Below are 20,375 nucleotides of genomic sequence, written 5' to 3'. Positions count from 1 at the left end.
CACTAAGATGCAGTATCTTAGACCACTAAGATGCAGTATCTTAGACCACTAAGATGCAGTATCTTAGACCACTGCGCCAATCAGCTTCTTGATACGCCACACCTGTCAGGTGGATGGATTATCTTGTCAAAGGACAAATGGTGCACAAATTCTGAGAGAAATAAGTTTTTTGTGTGAATGAAAATTTCTGGGATCTTTAATGATTTCAGCCCCGAGTGGCGCAGTGGTCTAAGGCACTGCATCTCAGTGGTAGAGGAGTCACTACAGTCACCCTGGTTCGAATCCAGGCCCATAGGGCGGTGCACAATTGGCCCAGTGTCACCTGGGCTGTCATTGTAAATAAGAATTAGTTCTTAACTGACTTGCCTAGTTAAATGAAATGTTGCATTTATATCTTTGTTCAGTATAGAAAACCAAAGCAGAGGCAACGTAAGTTGCCACTTCACCCCATAGACATTAAAACCAGCTTCACCCCTCTCGCTAAAGTGAGCCAGAAAGGATTCCAATATCTAGGCTCTTGTCCTTGTCATTGTTGTGAATCGCTTCATCATATTACCAACAAGATAAGTAGTGGACAATGTTCAGATCTGATCGGACAGACATGGTTAGTACCGTTGTCAATCAGCTAGTAATAAACTATCACATACCCGCGCAAAAAAACCATCAGAATCGCAATATTATTCCATTTACCGCGTACCCACCGCGTTCAACTAGGGCGAAAATCTGCCGCACGGCATGCAGTAGTCGGAGTTGGCTCTTTTGCTACCAAATCAAGGCTGAATCGAACGCACCCTGGCCAATCAGGGACGAGTTTCCGCACATCTCAACACTCGGGTCCCCGCCCCCAGCGTTCTACTGACGGTAATCAGCCAACGGGGGCGGGCTGGGGGCGGGCTGGGGGCGGGGTCTGAGCTCCATCCAGTTTGAACCTCTATCAACTGGCCTCCGTAGCAAAGCACACAGCGTCGACAACAACAACAACAACGTGAAACGAATTATTTCTATCTGACCGGTTAAAGTAAGTCACGGAAAATATTACACGTTTAGTAGTAGTCAAATTATTTGTTTTCCCTACATGAAGCCATTTAATGAAAAATGTACCTGAATAATTGTAGAAAACGTTAGTTTCCCCTTGCATGTTTAACTCGTATTTTTTTCTGCTAAGTTACTGTACCGTTAACTGTTAACGTTACTGTACGGTAACGTTACTGTATATTAACGTTAGCTAACTACAAAGCGAGCCACCGAAACGTTACGTAGCTACGTCTACATTTCACATGTAGTTAAAGTAAAAAAAAATAAACTTGCTTTATTAAGGATGACTAATTTGATTACTCGTTATTATTTTTCTTCTTCACACTAGCTAACGTTAACTAGCCGAAAGCTAGCAGCGTTAGCTTCTTTAGCATAAATGCTAGCGCTGGGGGATGGGGATGAGTTAGCAGCGCGTTAGGCGGGAAGCAAATGGTGGGCCCATTGTTCTCAACGAGCTAGCATGCTAGGTGGCAGCTAACCGGGCTAACCCTCACTGCAAACCCTATACAGTCTACTGCACACGGGTCTACACTGTTATCTGACGTGGATCCGAGCTAGTTAACCACTTTAGCTAGATGCTCTTGCATAAAAGTAGTTAATAAACGTGTCTATTTTTCTCCCGTGGTTCATCAGTCATTCGTGTCGCCATGGTGAAAGGGGACGTTAATAAACCCAAGGGCAAGACGTCAGCCTACGCCTTCTTCGTCCAGACCTGCCGGGAGGAACAGAAGATTAAACAACCCGACCAGTCGGTCAACTTCGCCGAGTTCTCCAAGCAGTGTTCAGAGAGATGGAGGGTACATATTAATACACACATCACAGGGTGTTATACCACCACGGTGTTCAGAGAGATGGAGGGTACATATTAATACACACATCGCAGGGTGTTATACCCCCACGGTGACTGTTATAATGGTGTTATATCACTGTGTCTGTTATAATGGTGTTATACCACTGTGTCTGTTATAATGGTGTTATATCACTGTGTCTGTTATAATGGTGTTATATCACTGTGTCTGTTATAATGGTGTTATATCACTGTGTCTGTTATAATGGTGTTATATCACTGTGTCTGTTATAATGGTGTTATATCACTGTGTCTGTTATAATGGTGTTATACCACTGTGTCTGTTATAATGGTGTTATATCACTGTGTCTGTTATACCACAGTGCCTGGTATAACGGTGTTATATCACTGTGTCTGTTATAATGGTGTTATACCACTGTGTCTGTTATAATGGTGTTATATCACTGTGTCTGTTATAATGGTGTTATATCACTGTGTCTGTTATAATGGTGTTATATCACTGTGTCTGTTATAATGGTGTTATACCGCTGTGTCTGTTATAATGGTGTTATAGCACTGTGTCTGTTATAATGGTGTTATACCACTTTGTCTGTTATAATGGTGTTATAGCACTGTGTCTGTTATAATGGTGTTATATCACTGTGTCTGTTATATCACTGTGTCTGTTATAATGGTGTTATATCACTGTGTCTGTTATAATGGTGTTATATCACTGTGTCTGTTATAATGGTGTTATATCACTGTGTCTGTTATAATGGTGTTATACCACTGTGTCTGTTATAATGGTGTTATATCACTGTGTCTGTTATAATGGTGTTATATCACTGTGTCTGTTATAATGGTGTTATATCACTGTGTCTGTTATAATGGTGTTATATCACTGTGTCTGTTATAATGGTGTTATATCACTGTCTGTTATAATGGTGTTATACCGCTGTGTCTGTTATAATGGTGTTATATCACTGTGTCTGTTATAATGGTGTTATATCACTGTGTCTGTTATAACGGTGTTATATCACTGTGTCTGTTATAATGGTGTTATATCACTGTGTCTGTTATAATGGTGTTATATCACTGTGTCTGTTATATCACTGTGTCTGTTATAATGGTGTTATATCACTGTGTCTGTTATAATGGTGTTATATCACTGTGTCTGTTATAATGGTGTTATATCACTGTGTCTGTTATAATGGTGTTATATCACTGTGTCTGTTATAATGGTGTTATATCACTGTGTCTGTTATAATGGTGTTATATCACTGTGTCTGTTATAATGGTGTTATACCACTGTGTCTGTTATAATGGTGTTATATCACTGTGTCTGTTATACCACAGTGCCTGGTATAACGGTGTTATATCACTGTGTCTGTTATAATGGTGTTATACCACTGTGTCTGTTATAATGGTGTTATATCACTGTGTCTGTTATAATGGTGTTATATCACTGTGTCTGTTATAATGGTGTTATATCACTGTGTCTGTTATAATGGTGTTATACCGCTGTGTCTGTTATAATGGTGTTATAGCACTGTGTCTGTTATAATGGTGTTATACCACTTTGTCTGTTATAATGGTGTTATAGCACTGTGTCTGTTATAATGGTGTTATATCACTGTGTCTGTTATATCACTGTGTCTGTTATAATGGTGTTATATCACTGTGTCTGTTATAATGGTGTTATATCACTGTGTCTGTTATAATGGTGTTATATCACTGTGTCTGTTATAAAGGTGTTATACCACTGTGTCTGTTATAATGGTGTTATATCACTGTGTCTGTTATAATGGTGTTATATCACTGTGTCTGTTATAATGGTGTTATATCACTGTGTCTGTTATAATGGTGTTATATCACTGTGTCTGTTATAATGGTGTTATATCACTGTCTGTTATAATGGTGTTATACCGCTGTGTCTGTTATAATGGTGTTATATCACTGTGTCTGTTATAATGGTGTTATATCACTGTGTCTGTTATAACGGTGTTATATCACTGTGTCTGTTATAATGGTGTTATATCACTGTGTCTGTTATAATGGTGTTATATCACTGTGTCTGTTATATCACCGTGTCTGTTATAATGGTGTTATATCACTGTGTCTGTTATAATGGTGTTATATCACTGTGTCTGTTATAATGGTGTTATATCACTGTGTCTGTTATAATGGTGTTATACCACTGTGTCTGTTATAATGGTGTTGTATCACTGTGTCTGTTATAATGGTGTTATATCACTGTGTCTGTTATAATAGTTATACCTGTGTTTGTGTGTAATAGTATATATATATAATGTAGTGTGTTTTATAACTGTGTGTAATAGTATATATATATAATGTAGTGTGTTTTATAACTGTGTGTAATAGTATATATATATAATGTAGTGTGTTTTATACCTGTGTTTGTGTGTAATAGTATATATATATAATGTAGTGTGTTTTATAACTGTGTGTAATAGTATATATATATAATGTAGTGTGTTTTATAACTGTAATAGAGAAGTTATATATATGTTGTATTAGTATTAATATGTAATGTTAAATGTATTAATGTAGTGTGTTTTATAACTGTAGGCTTCCACTGTGATTGACAAGCGTCGTTTTGAGGACATGGCGAAGAACGACAAGGTGCGATATGAGAGGGACATGAGGGGGTACGTCCCCCCCAAGGGGATGGCCAAGAGTGGTAGGAGGAAGAAGGACCCCAACGCTCCCAAACGACCCCCGTGAGTCACACACTACTGTATATCCATCACATATGACCTGCTTCCCTCTAACCCTCCTCCGTCCATCACATATGACCTGCTTCCATCTAACCCTCCTCCGTCCATCACATATGACCTGCTTCCATCTAACCCTCCTCCGTCCATCACATATGACCTGCTTCCCTCCTCCCTCCATCACATATGACCTGCTTCCCTCCTCCCTCCATCACATATGACCTGCTTCCTCCTCCCTCCATCACATATGACCTGCTTCCCTCCTCCCTCCATCACATATGACCTGCTTCCCTCTAACCCTCCATCACATATGACCTGCTTCCCTCCTCCATCACATATGACCTGCTTCCCTCCTCCCTCCATCACATATGACCTGCTTCCCTCCTCCATCACATATGACCTGCTTCCATCTAACCCTCCTCCGTCCATCACATATGACCTGCTTCCATCTAACCCTCCTCCGTCCATCACATATGACCTGCTTCCATCTAACCCTCCTCCGTCCATCACATATGACCTGCTTCCATCTAACCCTCCTCCGTCCATCACATATGACCTGCTTCCCTCCTCCCTCCATCACATATGTCCTGCTTCCCTCTAACCCTCCATCACATATGACCTGCTTCCTTCCTCCATCACATATGACCTGCTTCCCTCTAACCCTCCATCACATATGACCTGCTTCCCTCCTCCCTCCATCACATATGTGCCTTCTTCCTCTAACCCTCCATCACATATGACCTGCTTCCCTCTAACCCTCCATCACATATGACCTGCTTCCTTCCTCCCTCCATCACATATGACCTGCTTCCTTCCTCCCTCCATCACATATGTCCTGCTTCCCTCCCTAACCCTCCATCACATATGACCTGCTTCCATCTAACCCTCCTCCGTCCATCACATATGACCTGCTTCCCTCCTCCCTCCATCACATATGTCCTGCTTCCCTCTAACCCTCCATCACATATGACCTGCTTCCCTCCTCCATCACATATGACCTGCTTCCCTCTAACCCTCCTTCCTCTTCCTCCCCCAGGTCTGCCTTTTTTGTGTTCTCAGCAGAGTTCCGTCCGACGGTCAAACAGGAGTTCCCAGGTACACTAATGATGATGATGATGACAGTATTACTACCAGGAGTTCCCAGGGTCACTAATGATGACAGTATTACTAACAGGAGTTCCCAGGGTCACTACTGATGACAGTATTACTACCAGGAGTTCCCAGGGTCACTAATGATGACAGTATTACTACCAGGAGTTCCCAGGGTCACTAATGATGACAGTATTACTACCAGGGTCACTACTGATGACAGTATTACTACCAGGAGTACCCAGGGTCACTAATGATGACAGTATTACTACCAGGAGTTCCCAGGGTCACTAATGATGACAGTATTACTACCAGGAGTTCCCAGGGTCACTAATGATGACAGTATTACTACCAGGAGTACCCAGGGTCACTAATGATGACAGTATTACTACCAGGAGTTCCCAGGGTCACTAATGATGACAGTATTACTACCAGGAGTTCCCAGGGTCACTAATGATGACAGTATTACTACCAGGAGTACCCAGGGTCACTAATGATGACAGTATTACTACCAGGAGTTCCCAGGGTCACTAATGATGACAGTATTACTACCAGGAGTTCCCAGGGTCACTAATGATGACAGTATTACTACCAGGAGTTCCCAGGGTCACTAATGATGACAGTATTACTACCAGGAGTTCCCAGGGTCACTAATGATGACAGTATTACTACCAGGGTCACTAATGATGACAGTATTACTACCAGGAGTTCCCAGGGTCACTAATGATGACAGTATTACTAACAGGAGTTCCCAGGGTCACTAATGATGACAGTATTACTACCAGGGTCACTAATGATGACAGTATTACTACCAGGAGTTCCCAGGGTCACTAATGATGACAGTATTACTACCAGGAGTTCCCAGGGTCACTAATGATGACAGTATTACTACCAGGAGTTCCCAGGGTCACTAATGATGACAGTATTACTACCAGGAGTTCCCAGGGTCACTAATGATGACAGTATTACTACCAGGAGTTCCCAGGGTCACTAATGATGACAGTATTACTACCAGGAGTTCCCAGGGTCACTAATGATGACAGTATTACTACCAGGAGTTCCCAGGGTCACTAATGATGACAGTATTACTACCAGGGTCACTAATGATGACAGTATTACTACCAGGAGTTCCCAGGGTCACTAATGATGACAGTATTACTACCAGGGTCACTAATGATGACAGTATTACTACCAGGGTCACTAATGATGACAGTATTACTACCAGGGTCACTAATGATGACAGTATTACTACCAGGAGTTCCCAGGGTCACTACTGATGACAGTATTACTACCAGGGTCACTAATGATGACAGTATTACTACCAGGAGTTCCCAGGGTCACTACTGATGACAGTATTACTACCAGGGTCACTAATGATGACAGTATTACTACCAGGAGTTCCCAGGGTCACTAATGATGACAGTATTACTACCAGGGTCACTAATGATGACAGTATTACTACCAGGAGTTCCCAGGGTCACTAATGATGACAGTATTACTACCAGGAGTTCCCAGGGTCACTAGGGTCCCAGGGTCACTATATTGAAGCAACATCTCAAGACATCAGTCAGGAAGTTAAAACTTGGTCGCAAATGGGTCTTCCAAATGGACAATGACCCCAAGCATACTTCCAGTTGTGGAAAAATGGCTTAAGGACAACAAAATCAATGTATTGTGAGTGGCCATCACAAAGCCCTGACCTCAATCTTATAGAAAAATTGTTGGCAGAACTGAAAAAAGCGTGTGTGAGCAAGGAGGCCTACAAACCTGACTCAGTGACACCAGCTCTGTCAGGAGGAATGGGCCAAAATTCACCCAACTTATTGTGGAAAGCTTGTGAAGGCTACCTGTCCAGGCTGTTCTATAGGATGTAGTAGTAGTGTATATATATATAATGTATATATTATCCTCTCCAGGCTGTTCTATAGGATGTAGTAGTAGTATATATATATAATGTATATATTATCCTCTCCAGGCTGTTCTATATGAGGTAGTATATATATATAATGTATGTATATGAGGTAGTATATATAATGTATATATTATCGTCTCCAGGCTGTTCTATAGGAGAGACAGCTAAGAAGCTGGGGATCATGTGGGGTCAACAGACTCCAACCCAGAAACAGCCGTTTGAAGAGAAGGCTCTCCGACTGAGGGAGAAATACGACAAGGTACTCTACGTTACTACGGTAACAAACACGCTCACAGATACTGGACTTTAACACGGCTTCACATTAGCTTCATTAGCCACTTGTCCTCTGGAGTAGTAGGACATATATTTTGCTTGTTCAAAAATGTCCGTAACACCATTTTTACACGATGACAGGAACCACTTTTTAAAAAATTGCATTAGTATCTTAGAAAATCAGTATATACGGTGAATTCAGGAAGTATTCAGACCCCTTGACTTATTCCACATTTTGTAACGTTACAACCTTATTCTAAAATGGATTAAATAGTTTTTCCCCCTCATCAATCTACACACAATAATGACAAAGCAAAAAAAAAATGTTTTTTAAAGAATTATTATTATTATTATTATTATTGGAGAAAACGTCACATTTACATAAGTATTCAGACCTTTTACTCAGTACTTTTTTGAAGCACCTTCGGCAGCGATTACAGCCTCGAGTCTTCTTGGGTTTGATGCTACCAGCTTGGCACACCTGGATGGGGAGCGTCGCTGCACAGCTATTTTCAGGTCTCTCCAGAGATGTTCGATCAGGTTCAAGTCCAGGCTCTGGCTGGACCACTCAAGGACATTCAGAGACTTGAGACATTCAGAAGCCACTCCTGTGTTTTCTTGTCTGTGTGCTTAGGGTCGTTGTCCTGTTGGAAGGTGAACCTTTGCCCCAGTCTGAGGTCCTGAGCGCTCCGGAGCAGGTTTTCATCAAGGATCTCTCTGTACTTTGCCCCGTTCATCTTTCCATCGATCCTGACTAGTCTCCCAGTCCCTGCCACTTAAAATCATCCCCACAGCATGATGCTGCCACCACCATGCTTCACCGTAGGGATGGTGCCAGGTTTCCTCCAGACGTGATGCTTGGCATTCAGGCCAAAGAGTTCAATCCTGGTTTCATCAGACCAGAGAATCTTGTTTCTCGTGGTCTGAGAGTCTTTAGGTGCCTTTTGGCAAACTCTAAGCGGGCTGTCATGTGCCTTTTACTGAGGAGTGGCTTCCGTCTGGACACTCATAAAGGTCTGAATGGTGCAGAGATGGTTGTCTTTCTGGAAGGTTCTCCCATCTCCACAGAGGAACTCTGGAGCTCTGCCAGAGTGACCATCGGGTTCCTGGTCTCCTCCCTGACCAAGGCCCTTCTCCCCTGATTGCTCAGTTTGGCCGGGCGGCCAGCTCTAGGAAGAATCTTGGTGGTTCCAAACATCTTCCATTTAAGGAATGATGGAGGCCACTGTTCTTTCAATGCTGCAGACATTGTTTGGTACCCGTCTCCAGATCTGTGCCTCAACACAATCCTGTCTCGGACCTCTAAAGACAATTCCTTCGACCTCATGTCTTGGTTTTTGTTCTGAAATGCACTGTCAACTGTGGGACCTTATATGGACAGGTGTGTGCCTTTCCAAATCATGTCCAATCAATTTAATTTACCACAGGTGGACTCCAATCCAGTTGTAGAAACATCACAAGGATGATCAATGGAAACAGGATGCACCTGAGCTACATTTTGAGTCTCATAGCAAAGAGTCTGAATACTTATGTAAATAAGGTATGTGTTTTTTATTTTTCATGAATTTGAAAACATTTCTAAAAAACAGTTTTCTTTTTGTCATTATGGGGTATTGTGTGTAGATTGATGACATCATTAGGGGGTATTGTGTGTAGATTGATGATGACATCATTATGGGGTATTGTGTGTAGATTGATGATGACATCATTATGGGGTATTGTGTGTAGATTGATGACATCATTAGGGGGTATTGTGTGTAGATTGATGATGACATCATTATGGGGTATTGTGTGTAGATTGATGATGACATCATTAGGGGGTATTGTGTGTAGATTGATGACATCATTAGGGGGTATTGTGTGTAGATTGATGATGACATCATTAGGGGGTATTGTGTGTAGATTGATGATGACATCATTATGGGGTATTGTGTGTAGATTGATGATGACATCATTATGGGGTATTGTGTGTAGATTGATGATGACATCATTAGGGGGTATTGTGTGTAGATTGATGATGACATCATTATGGGGTATTGTGTGTAGATTGATGATGACATCATTATGGGGTATTGTGGGTAGATTGATGATGACATCATTATGGGGTATTGTGGGGAGATTGATGATGACATCATTAGGGGGTGTTGTGTGTAGATTGATGATGACATCATTATGGGGTATTGTGGGTAGATTGATGATGACATCATTAGGGGGTGTTGTGTGTAGATTGATGATGACATCATTATGGGGTATTGTGTGTAGATTGATGATGACATCATTATGGGGTATTGTGGGTAGATTGATGATGACATCATTATGGGGTATTGTGTGTAGATTGATGATGACATTATTATGGGGTATTGTGGGTAGATTGATGATGACATCATTATGGGGTATTGTGTGTAGATTGATGATGACATCATTAGGGGGTATTGTGGGTAGATTCATGATGACATCATTATGGGGTATTGTGGGTAGATTGATGATGACATCATTATGGGGTATTGTGGGTAGATTGATGATGACATCATTATGGGGTATTGTGTGTAGATTGATGATGACATCATTATGGGGTATTGTGTGTAGATTGATGATGACATCATTATGGGGTATTGTGTGTAGATTGATGATGACATCATTATGGGGTATTGTGTGTAGATTGATGATGACATCATTATGGGGTGTTGTGGGTAGATTGATGATGACATCATTATGGGGTATTGTGTGTAGATTGATGCTGACATCATTATGGGGTATTGTGTGTAGATTGATGATGACATCATTATGGGGTATTGTGTGTAGATTGATGATGACATCATTATGGGGTATTGTGTGTAGATTGATGATGACATCATTATGGGGTATTGTGTGTAGATTGATGATGACATCATTATGGGGTGTTGTGAGTAGATTGATGATGACATCCTTATGGGGTATTGTGTGTAGATTGATGATGACATCATTATGGGGTATTGTGTGTAGATTGATGATGACATCATTATGGGGTATTGTGTGTAGATTGATGATGACATCATTATGGGGTGTTGTGGGTAGATTGATGATGACATCATTATGGGGTATTGTGTGTAGATTGATGATGACATTTTTATTTTTTTGATCCATTTTAGAATAAGGCTGTAATGTATCAAAATGTGGAAAAGTTCAAAAGGTCTGAATACTTTCTGATCAAGCCTGTCTCAAAATATACGGCTGCTCCTTTAAGGCTCTCCTGGAGGATGATATGGCTGCATACCCCTCCAGCTGTATAATACCATCTCTCTGTCTGTAGGATACGGCTGCATACCCCTCCAGCTGTATAACACCATCTCTCTGTCTGTAGGATACGGCTGCATACCCCTCCAGCTGTATAACACCATCTCTCTGTCTGTAGGATACGGCTGCATACCCCTCCAGCTGTATAACCCCATCTCTCTGTCTGTAGGATACGGCTGCATACCCCTCCAGCTGTATAACACCATCTCTCTGTCTGTAGGATACGGCTGCATACCCCTCCAGCTGTATAATACCATCTCTCTGTCTGTAGGATACGGCTGCATACCCCTCCAGCTGTATAACACCATCTCTCTGTCTGTAGGATACGGCTGCATACCCCTCCAGCTGTATAACATCATCTCTCTGTCTGTAGGATACGGCTGCATACCCCTCCAGCTGTATAACACCATCTCTCTGTCTGTAGGATACGGCTGCATACCCCTCCAGCTGTATAACACCATCTCTCTGTCTGTAGGATACGGCTGCATACCCCTCCAGCTGTATAACACCATCTCTCTGTCTGTAGGATACGGCTGCATACCCCTCCAGCTGTATAACACCATCTCTCTGTCTGTAGGATATGGCTGCATACCCCTCCAGCTGTATAACACCATCTCTGTGTCTGTAGGATACGGCTGCATACCCCTCCAGCTGTATAACACCATCTCTCTGTCTGTAGGATACGGCTGCATACCCCTCCAGCTGTATAACACCATCTCTCTGTCTGTAGGATACGGCTGCATACCCCTCCAGCTGTATAACACCATCTCTCTGTCTGTAGGATACGGCTGCATACCCCTCCAGCTGTATAACACCATCTCTCTGTCTGTAGGATACGGCTGCATACCCCTCCAGCTGTATAACCCCATCTCTCTGTCTGTAGGATACGGCTGCATACCCCTCCAGATGTATAACACCATCTCTCTGTCTGTAGGATACGGCTGCATACCCCTCCAGCTGTATAACACCATCTCTCTGTCTGTAGGATACGGCTGCATACCCCTCCAGCTGTATAACACCATCTCTCTGTCTGTAGGATACGGCTGCATACCCCTCCAGCTGTATAACACCATCTCTCTGTCTGTAGGATACGGCTGCATACCCCTCCAGCTGTATAACACCATCTCCCTGTCTGTAGGATACGGCTGCATACCCCTCCAGCTGTATAACACCATCTCTCTGTCTGTAGGATACGGCTGCATACCCCTCCAGCTGTATAACCCCATCTCTCTGTCTGTAGGATACGGCTGCATACCCCTCCAGCTGTATAACACCATCTCTCTGTCTGTAGGATATGGCTGCATACCCCTCCAGCTGTATAACACCATCTCCCTGTCTGTAGGATACGGCTGCATACCCCTCCAGCTGTATAACACCATCTCTCTGTCTGTAGGATACGGCTGCATACCCCTCCAGCTGTATAACCCCATCTCTCTGTCTGTAGGATACGGCTGCATACCCCTCCAGCTGTATAACACCATCTCTCTGTCTGTAGGATATGGCTGCATACCCCTCCAGCTGTATAACACCATCTCTCTGTCTGTAGGATATGGCTGCATACCCCTCCAGCTGTATAACCCCATCTCTCTGTCTGTAGGATACGGCTGCATACCCCTCCAGCTGTATAACACCATCTCCCTGTCTGTAGGATATGGCTGCATACCCCTCCAGCTGTATAACACCACCTCTCTGTCTGTAGGATAAGGCTGCTTACCCCTCCAGCTGTATAACACCATCTCTCTGTCTGTAGGATACGGCTGTATACCCCTCCAGCTGTATAACACCATCTCTCTGTCTGTAGGATACGGCTGCATACCCCTCCAGCTGTATAACACCATCTCTCTGTCTGTAGGATATGGCTGCATACCCCTCCAGCTGTATAACACCATCTCTCTGTCTGTAGGATAAGGCTGTATACCCCTCCAGCTGTATAACACCATCTCTCTGTCTGTAGGATATGGCTGCATACCCCTCCAGCTGTATAACACCATCTCTCTGTCTGTAGGATATGGCTGCATACCCCTCCAGCTGTATAACATCATCTCTCTGTCTGTAGGATATGGCTGCATACCCCTCCAGCTGTATAACACCATCTCTCTGTCTGTAGGATAAGGCTGTATACCCCTCCAGCTGTATAACACCATCTCTCTGTCTGTAGGATATGGCTGTATAACACCATCTCTCTGTCTGTAGGATATGGCTGTATAACACCATCTCTCTGTCTGTAGGATATGGCTGTATAACACCATCTCTCTGTCTGTAGGATACGGCTGCATACCCCTCCAGCTGTATAACACCACCTCTCTGTCTGTAGGATACGGCTGTATACCCCTCCAGCTGTATAACACCATCTCTCTGTCTGTAGGATATGGCTGTATAACACCATCTCTCTGTCTGTAGGATATGGCTGTATAACACCATCTCTCTGTCTGTAGGATATGGCTGCATACCCCTCCAGCTGTATAACACCATCTCTCTGTCTGTAGGATATGGCTGCATACCCATCTCTGTCTGTAGGATACGGCGTTATATCTCCTGTCTGTAGTGGCTGCATACCCCTCAGCTGTATAACACCATCTCTCTGTCTGTAGGATACGGCTGCATGATGAGCTGTACCTGGAGGACGACTGTCGTAGGATACGGCTGCATACCCTCCAGCTGTATAACACCATCTCTCTGTCTGTAGGATACGGCTGCATACCCCTCCAGCTGTATAACACCATCTCCTGTCTGTAGGATACGGCTGTTACCCCTCCAGCTGTATAACACCATCTCTCTGTCTGTAGGATACGGCTGCATACCCCTCCAGCTGTATAACACCATCTCTCTGTCTGTAGGATAAACGGCTGCATACCCCAGCTGTCCACCATCTCTCTGTCTGTAGGAGGAATGCATACCCCTGGCTGTATAACACCATCTCTCAGTGTCTGTAGGGTTACGGCTGACCAGCTGTCAATCTCTCTGTCTGTAGGATCACGGCTGCATACCCCTCCAGCTGTATAACACCATCTCTCTGTCTGGGGACTCTGCATATCACCAGCTGTATAAATATCTCTCTGTCTGTAGGATACGGCTGCATACCCTCCAGCTGTATAACACCATCTCTCTGTCTGTAGGATACGGCTGCATACCCCTCCAGCTGTATAACACAGACCATCTCTCTGTCTGAAGGATATGGCTGCATACTTCCAGCTGTATAACACCATCTCTGCTGTCTGTAGGATAGGCTGCATTGCTGTATAACACCATTGTGTGTCTGTAGGATACGGCTGCATACCCTCCAGCTGTATAACACCATCTCTCTGTCTGTAGGACAGAGCTGCATACCCCTCCAGCTGTATAACACCATCTCTCTGTCTGTAAAATATACCCTCCAGCTTTTGTATTTACCATCTCTCTGTCTGTTTAATGGATAAATGGCTGCAACCCCTCCAGCTGTATAACACCATCTCTCTGTCTGTAAAAAAAATATGGCTGCAAACCCCTCCAGCTGTATAACACCATCTCTCTGTCTGTAGGATACGGCTGCAAATACCCCTCCAGCTGTATAACACCATCTCTCTGTCTGTAGGATACGGCTGCATACCCCTCCAGCTGTATAACACCATCTCTCTGTCTGTAGGATACGGCTGCATACCCCTCCAGCTGTATAACACCATCTCTCTGTCTGTAGGATACGGCTGCATACCCCTCCAGCTGTATATACACCATCTCCTGTCTGTACGGATACAGAGTCAATGTGTCTCCGGTCAGAGGATACGGCTGCATACCCCTCCAGCTGTATAACACCATCTCTCTGTCTGTAGGATACGGCTATACCCCTCCAGCTGTATAACCCCATCTCTCTGTCTGTAGGATACGGCTGCATACCCTCCAGCTGTATAACACCATCTCTCTGTCTGTAGGATATGGCTGCATACCCCTCCAGCTGTATAACACCATCTCTCTGTCTGTAGGATATGGCTGCATACCCCTCCAGCTGTATAACAGATCTCTCTGTCTGTAGGATACGGCTGCATACCCCTCCAGCTGTATAACACCATCTCCCTGTCTGTAGGATATGGCTGCATACCCCTCCAGCTGTATAACACAGAGTCTCTGTCTGTAGGATAAGGCTGCTACCCTCCAGCTGTATAACACCATCTCTCTGTCTGTAGGATACGGCTGTATTTTTATTTTTTTACACCTGTATATTACCTCCAGCTGTATAACACCATCTCTCTGTCTGTAGGATACGGCTGCATACCCCTCCAGCTGTATAACACCATCTCTCTGTCTGTAGGATATGGCTGCATACCCCTCCAGCTGTATAACACCATCTCTCTGTCTGTAGGATAAGGCTGTATACCCCTCCAGCTGTATAACACCATCTCCCTGTCTGTAGGATACGGCAGTATACCCCTCCAGCTGTATAACATCATCTCTCTGTCTGTAGGATACGGCTGCATACCCCTCCAGCTGTATAACACCATCTCTCTGTCTGTAGGATATGGCTGCATACCCCTCCAGCTGTATAACATCATCTCTCTGTCTGTAGGATATGGCTGCATACCCTCCAGCTGTATAACACCATCTCTCTGTCTGTAGGATAAGGCTGTATACCCCTCCAGCTGTATAACACCATCTCCCTGTCTGTAGGATACGGCTGTATAACCCTCCAGCTGTATAACATCATCTCTCTGTCTGTAGGATACGGCTGCATACCCCTCCAGCTGTATAACACCATCTCTCTGTCTGTAGGATACGGCTGCATACCCCTCCAGCTGTATAACACCATCTCTCTGTCTGTAGGATACGGCTGCATACCCTCCAGCTGTATAACACCATCTCTCTGTCTGTAGGATACGGCTGCATACCCCTCCAGCTGTATAATACCATCTCTCTGTCTGTAGGATATGGCTGCATACCCCTCCAGCTGTATAACACCATCTCTCTGTCTGTAGGATACGGCTGCATACCCCTCCAGCTGTATAACACCATCTCTCTGTCTGTAGGATATGGCTGTATAACACCATCTCTCTGTCTGTAGGATATGGCTGTATAACACCATCTCTCTGTCTGTAGGATATGGCTGTATAACACCATCTCTCTGTCTGTAGGATATGGCTGCATACCCCTCCAGCTGTATAACACCATCTCTCTGTCTGTAGGATATGGCTGCATACCCCTCCAGCTGTATAACACCATCTCTCTGTCTGTAGGATACGGCTGTATAACACCACCTCTCTGTCTGTAGGATACGGCTGTATAACACCATCTCTGTCTGTAGGATATGGCTGCATACCCCTCCAGCTGTATAACACCATCTCTCTTTCTGTAGGATACGGCTGCATACCCCTCCAGCTGTATAACACCATCTCCTGTCTGTAGGATACGGTATCCAGCTGTATAACACCATCTCTCTTTCTGTAGGATATGGCTGTATAACACCATCTCTCTTTCTGTAGGATATGGCTGTATAACACCACCTCTCTGTCTGTAGGATATGGCTGCATACCCCTCCAGCTGTATAACACCATCTCTCTTTCTGTAGGATATGGCTGTATAACACCATCTCTCTTTCTGTAGGATATGGCTGTATAACACCATCTCTCTGTCTGTAGGATACGGCTGCATACCCTCCAGCTGTATAACCCCATCTCTGTCTGTAGGATACGGCTGCATACCCCTCCAGCTGTATAACACCATCTCTCTGTCTGTAGGATACGGCTGCATACCCCTCCAGCTGTATAACACCATCTCTCTGTCTGTAGGATACCCTCCAGCTGTATAACACCATCTCTCTGTCTGTAGGATATGGCTGCATACCCCTCCAGCTGTATAACACCATCTCTCTGTCTGTAGGATACGGCTGCATACCCTCCAGCTGTATAACACCATCTCTCTGTCTGTAGGATACGGCTGCATACCCCTCCAGCTGTATAACACCATCTCTCTGTCTGTAGGATACGGCTGCATACCCCTCCAGCTGTATAACACCATCTCTCTGTCTGTAGGATACGGCTGCATACCCCTCCAGCTGTATAACACCATCTCTCTGTCTGTAGGATACGGCTGCATACCCCTCCAGCTGTATAACACCATCTCTCTGTCTGTGGATACGGCTATATACCCCTCCAGCTGTATAACCCCATCTCTCTGTCTGTAGGATACGGCTGTATAACACCATCTCTCTGTCTGTAGGATACGGCTGCATACCCCTCCAGCTGTATAACACCATCTCTCTGTCTGTAGGATACGGCTGCATACCCTCCAGCTGTATAATACCATCTCTCTGTCTGTAGGATATGGCTGCATACCCCTCCAGCTGTATAACACCATCTCTCTGTCTGTAGGATACGGCTGCATACCCCTCCAGCTGTATAACACCATCTCTCTGTCTGTAGGATATGGCTGTATAACACCATCTCTCTGTCTGTAGGATATGGCTGTATAACACCATCTCTCTGTCTGTAGGATACGGCTGCATATACCTCCAGCTGTATAACAGAGTCATCTCTCTGTCTGTAGGATATGGCTGTATAACACCATCTCTCTGTCTGTAGGATATGGCTGTATAACACCAGAGTCTGTGGATATGGCTGCATAACACCATCTCTCTCAATGTCTGTAGGATATGGCTGCATAACACCACCTCTCTGTCTGTAGGATATGGCTGCATAACACCACCTCTCTGTCTGTAGGATATGGCTGTATAACACCACCTCTCTGTCTGTAGGATACGGCAGAGTCATACCCCTCCAGCTGTATAACCCATCTCTCTGTCTGTAGGATATGGCTGTATAACACCACAATGTGGAGGCTCTCTGTCTGTAGGATATGGCTGCATACCGCTCCAGCTGTATAACACCATCTCTCTGTCTGTAGGATACGGCTGTATAACACCATCTCTCTGTCTGTAGGATATGGCTGTATAACACCATCTCTCTGTCTGTAGGATATGGCTGTATAACACCATCTCTCTGTCTGTAGGATATGGCTGCATACCGCTCTGGTGCGAACGTTAAGCGGGTGCCGATGCGACCCGGTCCCGGTGGCTCGTCCAATATGATGCCCCACGCCATGGCCGGTGGCGACGATGATGATGACGACGACCTGGAGGACGACGAAGACGAGGATGACGACGATGATGAGTAAAGTGTTAGCGTAGTGTTCGTGCCTGTTGGATTGGTGCGTTCGATTTAGCGCTCGCCTAGTGGGCGGAGTTTGCGCATTTTGAGACCATTCCATTGGTCCTAAAGTGGAAACTCCGCCCTCCCAGGGTCGCGGCGAGGTAAAACGAACAAACCCAGTTCCACCGGAATCCTAACGGGCCAGAGGAGGAATCTGATTGGCTGAAAGTTATGTGTGCCTGTCAGTGACCCTGCAGGGTTGAGGGCTGACCAGAGGTCAAAGGTTAGTTAGGTCAAGGGTTAGTTAGAGCTGGACTGGACCAGACACGACCTAAAGGGGACTCATAATATCACCGTGTAACTGAATAGTCGTCATCGCAAACATCTGTAACCCTGGAAACAGTTGCTGTGGGCCAACACGTCCAATAGCAGACCTCTGTTGGGAGCTGAATGTTGTGGGTGTCTTCATTCGGTGTTGCTGTTTGTAGAAGGTTGTTGTTGTTCCCAGGGTTGTGTGTGGTCCTAGTGGTGTTCAGGCTCTACAATATTATCACGTGTCGTAACAGAGCTGTGTGACGCTACAGACTCTTTTAAAATATACACTTTATTTTTTGGTTTTTAATTTTCTTTTTTAATGGAAAAATGTGTCCTGAAACAATATGTAGAAATTGACTTTTATAATAAAAAAAAATATGATTCTGAAAATGTTTTTGTGTGTTTTATCTAATCCTGTTCCAACACTGATGCAAATAATTAAAGGGCGGCAGTAAGAGCCTATATACAGGGTATTACGGTACAGAGTCAATGTGGAGCCTATATACAGGGTATTACGGTACAGAGTCAATGTGGAGGCTATATACAGGGTATTACGGTACAGAGTCAATGTGGAGCCTATATACAGGGTATTACGGTACAGAGTCAATGTGGAGGCTATATACAGGGTATTACGGTACAGAGTCAATGTGGAGCCTATATACAGGGTATTACGGTACAGAGTCAATGTGGAGGCTATATACAGGGTATTACGGTACAGAGTCAATGTGGAGCCTATATACAGGGTATTACGGTACAGAGTCAATGTGGAGGCTATATACAGGGTATTACGGTACAGAGTCAATGTGGAGGCTATATACAGGGTATTACGGTACAGAGTCAATGTGGAGGCTATATACAGGGTATTACGGTACAGAGTCAATGTGGAGGCTATATACAGGGTATTTTTTATTTTTTTTATTTCACCTTTATTTAACCAGGTAGGCTAGTTGAGAACAAGTTCTCATTTGCAACTGCGACCTGGCCAAGATAAAGCAAAGCAGTGTGAACAGACAACACAGAGTTACACATGGAGTAAACAATTAGCAAGTCAATAACACAGTAGAAAAAATGGGCAGTCTATATACAATGTGTGCAAAAGGCATGAGGAGGTAGGCGAATAATACAATTTTGCAGATTAACACTGGAGTGATAAATGATCAGATGGTCATGTACAGGTAGAGATATTGGTGTGCAAAAGAGCAGGAAAGTAAATAAATAAAAACAGTATAAAAACAGTATGGGAACGAGGTAGGTGAAAAAGGGTGAGCTATTTACCTATAGACTATGTACAGCTGCAGCGATCGGTTAGCTGCTCGGATAGCTGATGTTTGAAGTTGGTGAGGAGAGATAAAAGTCTCCAACTTCAGCGTTTTTGCAACCGTTCCAGTCACAGGCAGCAGAGTACTGGAACGAAAGGCGGCCAAATGAGGTGTTGGCTTTAGGGATGATCAGTGAGATACACCTGCTGGAGCGCGTGCTACGGATGGGTGTTGCCATCGTGACCAGTGAACTGAGATAAGGCGGAGCTTTACCTAGCATGGACTTGTAGATGACCTGGAGCCAGTGGGTCTGGCGACGGATATGTAGTGAGGGCCAGCCGACTAGAGCATACAAGTCGCAGTGGTGGGTGGTATAAGGTGCTTTAGTGACAAAACGGATGGCACTGTGATAGACTGCATCCAGTTTGCTGAGTAGAGTGTTGGAAGCCATTTTGTAGATGACATCGAGAGAAACCAGGATCGGTAGGATAGTCAGTTTTACTAGGGTAAGCTTGGCAGCGTGAGTGAAGGAGGCTTTGTTGTGTAGAATAGAAAGCCGACTCTTGATTTGATTTTTGATTGGAG

The 20,375-nt window shown here is 44.3% G+C and overlaps 2 protein-coding genes across 10 annotated transcripts; one reads left to right on the top strand and one right to left on the bottom strand.

The window, feature by feature from the left end:
* The first annotated feature begins 893 nt into the window (after nucleotides 1-893).
* Nucleotides 894-18,923, top strand: LOC118381587 (high mobility group protein B2-like). 7 transcript variants are annotated; one of them, XM_052513795.1, is made up of 6 exons: nucleotides 894-1,018; nucleotides 1,669-1,832; nucleotides 4,412-4,563; nucleotides 5,594-5,652; nucleotides 7,702-7,817; nucleotides 18,077-18,923. In XM_052513795.1, exons 2-6 carry the CDS (start codon nucleotides 1,683-1,685, stop codon nucleotides 18,239-18,241), a joined length of 642 nt encoding a protein of 213 aa, XP_052369755.1. In that variant the 5' UTR covers nucleotides 894-1,018; nucleotides 1,669-1,682; the 3' UTR covers nucleotides 18,242-18,923. The 7 variants fall into 7 exon arrangements, with proteins under 7 accessions (XP_052369755.1, XP_052369760.1, XP_052369759.1 ...); XM_052513800.1 differs by lacking the exon at nucleotides 18,077-18,923 and adding an exon at nucleotides 17,389-17,454; XM_052513799.1 differs by lacking the exon at nucleotides 18,077-18,923 and adding an exon at nucleotides 15,997-16,062.
* LOC127927423 (uncharacterized) lies at nucleotides 9,270-16,651 on the bottom strand. Of its 3 annotated transcripts, none has more exons than XM_052513793.1 (2): nucleotides 16,573-16,639; nucleotides 9,270-11,157 (listed from the first exon to the last, which is right to left on the bottom strand). In XM_052513793.1, exon 2 carries the CDS (start codon nucleotides 10,252-10,254, stop codon nucleotides 9,337-9,339), a length of 918 nt encoding a protein of 305 aa, XP_052369753.1. In that variant the 5' UTR covers nucleotides 10,255-11,157; nucleotides 16,573-16,639; the 3' UTR covers nucleotides 9,270-9,336. The 3 variants fall into 3 exon arrangements, 1 of the variants encoding a protein (XP_052369753.1); XR_008127327.1 differs by lacking the exon at nucleotides 9,270-11,157 and adding an exon at nucleotides 12,298-12,432 and having other exon boundaries at nucleotides 16,573-16,628; XR_008127326.1 differs by lacking the exon at nucleotides 9,270-11,157 and adding an exon at nucleotides 16,078-16,291 and having other exon boundaries at nucleotides 16,573-16,651.
* Nucleotides 18,924-20,375: the final 1,452 nt, after the last annotated feature.

This window comes from Oncorhynchus keta, unplaced genomic scaffold (genome assembly GCF_023373465.1).
Source record: "Oncorhynchus keta strain PuntledgeMale-10-30-2019 unplaced genomic scaffold, Oket_V2 Un_scaffold_14044_pilon_pilon, whole genome shotgun sequence".
Taxonomy (NCBI): Eukaryota; Metazoa; Chordata; class Actinopteri; order Salmoniformes; family Salmonidae; genus Oncorhynchus; species Oncorhynchus keta.
The sequence above is the reverse complement of the archived record's forward strand: the minus strand, read 5'-3'. Positions and strand labels throughout refer to the sequence as shown.

Excerpts from the sequence above, each read along its gene's own strand:
- LOC118381587 (XM_052513795.1), top strand. The coding sequence starts at position 1,683 with ATGGTGAAAGGGGACGTTAATAAACCCAAGGGCAAGACGTCAGCCTAC. Across the intron at positions 1,833-4,411 it reads AGTGTTCAGAGAGATGGAGG|GCTTCCACTGTGATTGACAA; the intron begins GTACATATTAAT and ends TTATAACTGTAG. Across the intron at positions 7,818-18,076 it reads TGAGGGAGAAATACGACAAG|GATATGGCTGCATACCGCTC; the intron begins GTACTCTACGTT and ends CTCTGTCTGTAG.
- LOC127927423 (XM_052513793.1), bottom strand. The coding sequence starts at position 10,254 with ATGATGTCATCATCAATCTACACACAATACCCCATAATGATGTCATCA.